The 9,549-nt window shown below is 45.4% G+C and overlaps 1 protein-coding gene across 1 annotated transcript; it reads right to left on the bottom strand.

Annotated features, from left to right (window-relative positions):
- Positions 1-6,337: 6,337 nt before the first annotated feature.
- LOC140723237 (uncharacterized) lies at positions 6,338-8,100 on the bottom strand. Its single transcript, XM_073037837.1, has one exon. The coding sequence runs from the start codon at positions 7,895-7,897 to the stop codon at positions 6,338-6,340; it is 1,560 nt and encodes a 519-aa protein (XP_072893938.1). The 5' UTR covers positions 7,898-8,100.
- Between the last annotated feature and the right edge of the window lie 1,449 nt (positions 8,101-9,549).

Consider the following 9,549-nt stretch of genomic DNA (forward strand, 5'->3'; position numbering starts at 1 on the left):
TGAATGTTTAAATCCTTGCGGCATTCTGGTATAGGTATACTGAGCACCTCTGTAAGTAAATGCAAACAAATACTGACACTGATCGGCTAGAGGAATGCTGAAGAAAGCCGAACACAAACCAATCACTGAAAAGTAACTTGCTTCTGGTGGAACATTAGTCAAAAGCGTGTGTGGGTTGGGGACTACCGCTGGCCAGTCCTCTACCACATCATTTACCGCTCGCAAATCATGCACCAATCTCCACTTAGATTTATCTGCTTTTAAGACCGGCAACAATGGGGTATTGCATGGACTGTTTGTTCTTTTAAGCACTCCTATTTCAAGCAACCCCTGCACTGTCGATGCTATTCCCTCTTCTGCTTCTGGTCTTAGTGGGTATTGTGGTCTCCTGGGTGGAATTGCTCCTTTTTTCAGCCTTATTTCCACCGGACTTGCTGTTTTTATTTTCCCTACGTCCGTGTCATGCTGTGACCACAGAATAGACAGAAACTCATCTAACCTTTTATCTTTCTGCTGGCCTCTTTCCTTTCCCAGCAAGGGCATGTGTGGTTGGGGAGTTATTTCGACCTCTCTCACTGTCCCTACCATATCTACACTTACCATTATTTTAATACAACTGTTGTCTTCTGATCTCCACACCTCTGGCGTGATTTTCCTCCACACTGTTACGGTTTCAGCACTCTTAACTAAAGGTCCTAAGCCTTTAGACTGATACCCCTTATTTACCAATAACGTTACGTGGGGCGCAGCCTCCGGTATCCTGTACCATTTTTCTAAAAAGGTGTCCACTTAACTTGTAAAGCTGCCCCTTGCTTTCCAATTATCACAGCCCCCCCTTCCAGGTGCTGTTGGGTACATACCTCCAGGTGTCATCTCTCCTCTAACTCCCTGTTCTGAGTCTCGTCAAAAATCACTGTACAATGTAGCTCAGATTTCGGCATTACAGCCCTGGGTAATATAGCCTGCACGCCCTTTTTCCATTTTTCCCAGGTTTCCTGAATCTGATCTGCGATGTCTCCTATCCAAAAGACATTAGCCTTCTTGTCTTCTTGCACTATCAATTGAGCCCCTGCTCTTTTCACACTCAGTCCAGTTCTGGTGCATTCTAATTTTAATTCCAGTTGCAACAAGGCATCTCTGCCTAACAAATTAATCGGAGTTCCTTGAAATACTAGCACCGGCAAAACAATTTCTTTATTTCCCATTCTCAACCGCACTGGAGCCGGGCACTGTGTCAGCTGTGTTTTCCCCGAGTACCCTACCGTCTTAATAAACTTTCCTGACATGGGAAGGTGAAGGGCATGCTGTGGCTGTACGCAAGTGTACGTGGCTCCAGTATCTATCATCATTGGTGTCAGTTGCCCTTCTAACATAACCTGAACAATGGGTTCCTCATCTGCCTCCCTTGTTATCATTGGGTAATGTCCCTTCCCACTCAAGTTCTCAGGGCACCCTAATACCTCGCATAGGGGTTCACAGGTCCGCTTGGGACTGGTCCTTGGCTAAACTTTAGTTCCCTTCTTATCGGGTCCTGCTGGTGTGTGACAGGCCATAGTATAAACGGACAATCTCTTCTCATGTGCCTGGCTGATTACATTCCCAGCACAATCTCTCTACCTCTCTTTCCCACTGTTTCCTCACTGGTCCCCTTTGCCCATAGCTCCTCTGTCCCCCTCCTTGGGACTTCCAGTCCTGTCTGGGCTGTTTGAATTTAGTCTGTCCCTGATAGGGCATTTGTGAGAATGCTCCCTCAAAGACATTTATTGGCATGGGGTTTTCCAGCCCTTGTCTTACAGTATGATCGGTCCCTCCATATAACAGTGCTTTGTCCAGTTCGATGGCTGTACTCGAACTGGTGGTTGCTGGCAGCATCTTTTTGTTTTTCTCTTTTTCCTTCTTTTTGAGTTCTTCGAGCTGCATTTGTATTAACTTTCTTTGCACCTCTTCCTGCTGCTCAGCCAACCTTCATTTGTCTTTCCGGTATTTCTCAACCGCATGGACTACGTTGTCTCTAAATTCTTGTGGGGTCATTTACGTCAGCCCAACCACTTCCTCCAGTTTGGATTTTACTTGTGGAGGCATTGCATCCAAAATGCTATGTCGGAACAGTGAGGTCATAAATAAGATATTCTCCACCTCTTGCTCAGTCTCCAGTCTCCACCTTTTCAACTGGTTTTCTACGTAGGCTGCTGGGTTTTCAGTGTCTCCCAGTGGATCCCCTTTTAAGGCTTTGGGGTCCACTTTAGGTGGATAAAGCTTTCTGAGGGCCTGCCAGACCCTCTGCCTCACTCTGTCAAACCCATCTCCATCAGTTCTCGGGTCGTTCGAGTTTACTATGCCAGCCATTTCCATTAGTTCGTTAAATTTGGAGGTTCCCATCAACCTTATCAACAGTGCCTTCAAATCTCCCATAGCCAATAATCGTCGCGCTGTTTCTTCTTCGAAGGCTCTAATCCATTTCCCTGCTCCTTCATGTAAATTGGGCAGAGTGTTTTTCAGCCCTTCTAGGTCCTGGGATCCCCAAGGGATATACTGCACTTGTCCTGATCCTTTAACTAACAACGGCATCATTCTTCCTCCTTCTTCCCACCTGCCCCGGCTCTCCTCCTCACCTGACTCCCCAACTGCCTCAGGGTATGTCTTTACTGCCTCCCACACAAATGTCTCCGGGGTCCTGCTCTTCCCTCGGTCTCCCTGTGCAGTCCTCCCTTTCTGTCTTGATTCAATACTTGGTTGGCCCCTAGAGTATTTTTCGCATCTCTCCTGGCAATCCCCTTTCAGTAACTTATCTAGCTCTCTCTCTACTTCCGCAAGTCGCTCCCCTACTGCCTCCTTCTGTCCTTCTAGGTTTCTGCCCCCTACCTCTTCCCCACAAATTCTCGTATCCTCTCTTTCCACTTAACACTTGCTCCTCCGATGAGTCACTTTCTTTTCTAGTCTGTTTATTTCTATGGTATAACCGATACTCCTCATACTCCTTTTCCTCTCTCAAATATTTCATTCGTTCAATCCCTTCTTCCATTTCTCTCTGTACCTGTTCTATCTTTATCCTTTCTGCCAGTATCTCCTTCCATATCGCCGCTTTTTCCTTTTCGTATTGTTTTTTTTCCTCATTATCCCAAACCTGAACTTCTCCCTGCATGTTTACTGTTCCCGTCAGCAGGGGGCACTGTTTAGGGGTTCCTTCCTCATTATAGGGAGGGTTTTTTTCTGTTTCTTTCGCATCCGGGTACGGAGCCGAAGCCAGCTTCTCACCGTACCCTTCTCTCTCTCTAACAGGCTGTTTCTCCAGCACCTTAGTGTTTTCCTCGCTTGTAATCAATATTCTACCTGTCCTCCTCAGCCTTTCCCCCTCCGTTCTGAAGAGTTTTAGCACTTCCACTTCTCGTTCTCTTTTTTGCCCTCTTTTCTTAGATTTATCTTTTGGTTTGTAATTTTTTATTAGTCCCTCCATTTCTTCGCACAAATTTACATCAAACGTTCCTTCTCTTGGCCACTTTGTGACCAGGTTTTTGGTTCTTTTTTTCCCATTTTTCTGAAGTTTTTGTGATCTCATTTTTAATTAACGGGAATTTTTTGCTCAGAATCTCTACTGCTGTTCCTTTACCTGTCATGTTATTCGCTCTTTTTAAGGTATTTCAGAGATTCAGTTTGTTTACTGGATAATATTATTTCCTCTAGTCTAACACCATGTGGACTTTTTCTTCCTAGTCTAACACCACGTGGACTTTTTCTTAACTAAACTTACTCTAATTCTACGCCTAGTCTATTTTCCTTTCCCTGCCCGTTCAGCCCTTCGTTTCATACGAAGTGATACCCACAGGGATTTACCAACACCACGTGGAATGTTTCTTAACTTAACTTCTTATTAACTTATTTGTACTTACCCTCACTGCAATGTTCTTGATCAATCCTCTGAGCCTCCTCTGTTAACCCCCAATTCTGCCAGATTCTTTGGACCGGAGAGACCCTTCGGCAGTGGTTCCACACTTCTGAGACTCCAAGACCTCCCCAAAGCCAACAGAATTCTTAGTCCAAATTGTCGCGAAAAGCACTTACCTTTTGTTTGGGTGTACCTTTAATTCTGTTAGCCTTGTGGGGGTCCCTAGAGGGCTAGGAAGCGTCCCCAATCTGCCGTTTCCTTTCCGCGGGTCTCTACCCGGTCCTGCCGCGGTCGCCAATTTTGTCGTGGTTTCTCGTGCCCCACCAATGACCAAGAGATGCAGAAGATTCTTCAGAAGGGTTAAACTTCAATTTGCAAATCAAAGCTGAGACAGTCATTGAGCTAATCGCTGATTGCCCCCCGATCCTCGGACACAGCATTTTTTATAGCAATCTCCTGGTCCAGTTGCATTAGCATATGTAATCGATCTATAGTTGTGTATTACACGTACCTCACGTACATCATGTCCCTATTGTTTCTACTCATTGCTTTAATCATGTTCTAATCTACATCTCTTAGCTACCTTTCATTAAGATACCATTGTCTTCTACATTTTTAGGATACATGCATAGCAAATAATAGTCCTAGGATTATGTGACTTAATTATGTTCTAATCTACATCTCTTTAGTTCTTTGGCTACCTCTCATTAACATACTATTGTCTTCTACATTCTTAGGATTTCAGTCTGCTACTAAATTGGGTACATGCATAGCAAATAGCAATGTCAGAACTGACCAATGTTCTAATCTACATTTATTTAGTTCTTTAGCTACCTCTCATTAACATACTATTGTCTTCTACATTCTTAAGTTTTCATTCTTCTACCCATGCATATCAAATAGCAGTTTCAATCAAATAGCAAGTTTCAAAACTGACTTCATAGTTTTGGTAAATTTATACTTTTATACTCCAATAACAGCAAGGGAGATGAGGCTGAGTACAGAGCTATGGTGGAAATCTTTGTCACATGGTACGAGCAGAATCATCTGCAGCTTAATGTGAAAAAAACTAAGGAGCTGGTGGTGTACCTGAGCAGGGCTAAGGCACCGGTGACCCCTGTTTCCATCCAAGGGGACAGTGTGGACATGGTGGAGGATTACAAATACCTGGGGATACGAATTAACAATAAACTGGACTGCTCAAAGAACACTCAGGCTGTTTACAAGAAGGGTCAGAGCCATCTCTATTTCCTGAGGAGACTGAGGTCCTTTGATATCTACCAGACGATGGTGAGGATGTTCTATGAGGCTGTGGTGACCAGTGCTATCATGTTTGCTGTTGTGTGCTGGGGCAGCAGGCTGAGGGTAGCAGACACCAACAGAATCAACAAACTCATTCGTAATGCCAGTGATGTTCTGGGGGTGGAACTGGACTCTCTGGCGGTGGTGTCTGAAAAGAGGATGCTGTCCAAGTTGCATGCCATCTTGGACAATGACTCCCATCCACTCCATAATGTACTGGTTAGGCACAGGAGTACATTCAGCCAGAGACTCATTCCACCGAGATGTAACACTGAGCGTCACAGGAAGTCATTCCTGCCTGTGGCCATCAAACTTTTCTAATCTTCCCTCGGAGTGTCAGACACCCTGAGCCAATAGGCTGGTCCTGGACTTATTTCCACTTGCAAAGATTAACTTATTATTATTTAATTATTGATGGTTTTATATTGCTATATTTCTACACTATTCTTGGTTGGTGCGACTGTAACGAAACTCAATTTCCCTCAGGATCAATAAAGTACATCTGTCTGTCACAGGTTCCACAGTGTTAAAATGGGAGAACAGTTGCTGTAGATTTTATCCGTCATCTTTACAAATCTACATACGAATTTTCACCGAAAGTGACTTGTCATGAGGGGTATCATCTTCAAATGAATAACCACATCACACTCAGGCAAGGGTTAACACATAAGTGGTCTCCACAGGATATCCCAAATCAGATCCACTCCTATGGGTTAAATGAGGTGACAACCACACATTCGATGTATGGTGAATGGATAATTATCCCACCCTTGTGGGCATAGGAAAGTTCTAAACAGTGACCTTTGGCCACTAGTTCCCTGGTTTCAATCCTTCCATTTTTCATCCATCTTCCTCTGAGTCTGAGTGACTGTGTCCTCAGTTAAAACTAAATAAACTGCGAGCAATGTAAACAATCTTCAAGTCAGACTGATTCACCTTCTTAATCTCTCTTAAAATGACAGTCCATATCAAACGAAACCTAGGGATTCATAACAATGGCCACTCCCCACTATGAACTGACTTGTGTTCCAGTAGTTGGGATGACTGAGTGAATCCTTTCCCACAGATTGAGCAGGTGAACGGCTTCATCCCAGTGTGAACTTGCTAATGTCTCTGTAGGTTGGATGACTGACTGAATCCCTTCCCACATTCTCAGCAGGTGAACGACTTCTCCCCAGTGTGAGCTCGCTGATATCTCTGAAGGGTGGAAGAGTTTGTGAATCTCTTCCCACATTCTGAGCAGATGAACGGCTTCTCCCCAGTGTGAACTCGCTGATGTACCAGTAAGGTGGATGACTTAGTGAATCGTTTCCCACATTCTGAGCAGGTGAAAGGACACTCCCCAGTGTGAACTTGCTGGTGTGCCAGTAGTTGGGATGACCGAGTGAATCCCTTCCCACACTCTGAGCAGGTGAATGGCCTCTCTCCAGTGTGAACTCGCTGATGACTCTGTAGGTTGGATGGATCAGTGAATCCCTTCCCACAGACTGAGCAGTTGAACGGCCTCTTCCCAGTGTGAACTCGCTGATGCTTCTGTAGGGTGGATGAATCAGTGAATCTCTTCCCACATTCTGTGCAGGTGAACGGCCTCTCTCCAGAGTGAACTCGCTGATGACTCAGTAGGGTGGATGGATCAGTGAATCTCTTCCCACAGACTGAGCAGGTGAATGGCTTCTCCCCAGTGTGAACTTGATGATGTCTCTGTAGATTCGATAACTGAGTGAATCTCTTCCCACATTCTGAGCAGGTGAATGGCCTCTCTCCAGTGTGAACTCGCTGATGACTCAGTAGGGTGGTTGACCGAGTGAATCTCTTCCCACAGACTGAGCAGGTGAATGGATTCTCCCCAGTGTGAACTCGCTGGTGTCTCTGTAAGTTGGAAGACAGAGTGAATCCCTCGCCACAGAGTGAGCAGGTGAATGGTTTCTCCCCAGTGTGAACTCGATGATGTCTCTGTAGATTGGATAACTGAGTAAATCTCTTCCCACATTCTGAGCAGGTGAACGGCTTCTCCCCAGTGTGAACTCGCTGATGCTTCTGTAGGGTGGATGAATCAGTGAATCTCTTCCCACATTCTGAGCAGGTGAACGGCTTCTCCCCAGTGTGAACTCGCTGATGACTCTGTAGGTGGGATAACCGAGTGAATCTCTTCCCACAGACTGAGCAGGTGAACGGCTTCTCCCCAGTGTGAACTCGCTGATGACTCTGTAGGTGAGATGACTGAGTGAATCTCTTCCCACAGACTGAGCAGGTGAACGGCTTCTCCCCAGTGTGAACTCGCTGATGACTCTGTAGGCGTGATGACTCAGTGAATCTCTTCCCACAGACTGAACAGGTGAACGGCTTCTCCCCAGTGTGAACTCGCTGATGTACCAGTAAGGTGGATGACTTAGTGAATCCTTTCCCACATTCTGAGCAGGTGAAAAGCCACTCCCCAGTGTGAACTTGCTGGTGTGCCAGTAGTTGAGATGACCGAGTGAATCCCTTCCCACACTCTGAGCAGGTGAATGGCCTCTCTCCAGTGTGAACTCGCTGATGACTCTGTAGGGTGGATGACTGAGTGAATCCCTTCCCACAGACTGAGCAGGTGAATGGCTTCTCCCCAGTGTGAACTCGCTGGTGACTGTGCAGGTTGGATGACCGAGTGAAAGTCTTCCCACAGACTGAGCAGCTGAACGGCCTCTCCCCAGTGTGAACACGCTGGTGTGCCATTAGGTCAGATGACTGAGTGAATCCTTTCTCAGATATTCAGCAGATCACCAGCCTTTGCCCGGTGTGGTGTGAACTGATTGGTGTGTCCACAGGTGGGAAGACCGACTGAACCCCTTCTCACACACAGAACAGGTGAATGGCCTTGCCCAGTGTTAACTTGCTGATGTACCTTCAATTGTGATAACCGAGTGAATCCATTCCCACTGTCTGAGCAGGTGAATGGCCTTTCTTCTGTACAAAATGACGGGCTTGCCAGTTGGTCAGATGACCGAGTGAATCCCTCCCCACTGTCTGAGCAGGAAGGGTGGTCGATTGAATCTCTTGCTCCACCTTCTTAAATATCTGGACAGAGACAACAAAACTGGTGTGCCGTGTTTGAACTTCCTGGAGACAAATCCCTTGTCATTTACAACCTGTAAAAGATTTACAAAATCCATCAATGGGTTTAGGACAACATTTCAAATGAGATTACATGAGTTGCCAACGTTTGATCTGGTATCACACTGTTACAGTGAGGTTCAACCCAAGTTGGACAGAGAAATCTTCTCCTGACTGGGCAGAGAGCTGGTATCTGCAATGACCATCAATTCCCTGATGCTCTTCCTGTTTCTATAAGAATGGGGCATTTCTGCCATCTCCAATCTGTGACCTGGCTCAGTTTGACTCTCTCCATTGGTATTTTTCCCTGTTCCTGCTGAGCTGCATGGGTTCCTCACCCCACAGTAACTGAAACAGTCTCACGCAATTAGTCTTTCTTGATGTGCATCTCCCCATTGTAATATCCCCATGGGGATGAATAAAGTATCTATCTATCTATCTGGGATTTTCTTTTATGTATTATTAACTTAAAGTGCCACAGTTTTAATGCCATATAGAAAATTCCTGTTGAGGTGAATGGTTGGTCTGCACAGCTGTTCAAAAGACAGAGTGAATTTTTGTAATATTTCACATTCTTGTAGAAAATTACAACACAGAAACATGCCCTGTGGGCCATCTGGTCTGTGCTGAACTATTTAATCTGCCCACTCCCATACCACTACCATCCAGGTACCTACATGAACCTCTGAAATGTTGAAATCGAGCTTGCATGCACCACTTGAGCTGGCTGCTCATTCCACACCCGGATGACTCTCTGTGTGAAGAAGTTTCCCCTCATGTTCCCCTTAACATTTCACCTTTCAGCCTTAACCCATGGCCTCTGGTTGTATTCCCACTCCATCTCAGTGGTAAAAGCCAGCTTACATTTACACTATCAATGCCCCTCTATCACAATCAAATCTCCCCTCAATCTCCTACAGTCCAAGGAATAAAGTCCTGACCTACTCAATCTTTCCTTATAACCCAAGTACTCCAGACCTGGGAACATCCTTGTGAATTTTCTCTGAACTCTTTCAAAGTCTTTACATCTTCCCTGTAGGTTGGTGACCAAAACTGCACACAATACTCCAAATTAGGCCTCACCAATGTCTTCTACAAGTCAACATAACATCCATCTATTGTTGTCAGTACTTTTGTTCATGAAGGCCATTGGGCTAAAATCTTTCCTTCTGTCTCTATCTAACTGTGATACCACTTTTGTTGAATTAAGGACTTTCTTCTACAACAGGTCCCTTTCTTCTACAACACTCCTCCGTGCCCGACCAGTCACTGTG

This window comes from Hemitrygon akajei, unplaced genomic scaffold (assembly GCF_048418815.1).
Source record: "Hemitrygon akajei unplaced genomic scaffold, sHemAka1.3 Scf000105, whole genome shotgun sequence".
NCBI classification, from domain to species: Eukaryota; Metazoa; Chordata; class Chondrichthyes; order Myliobatiformes; family Dasyatidae; genus Hemitrygon; species Hemitrygon akajei.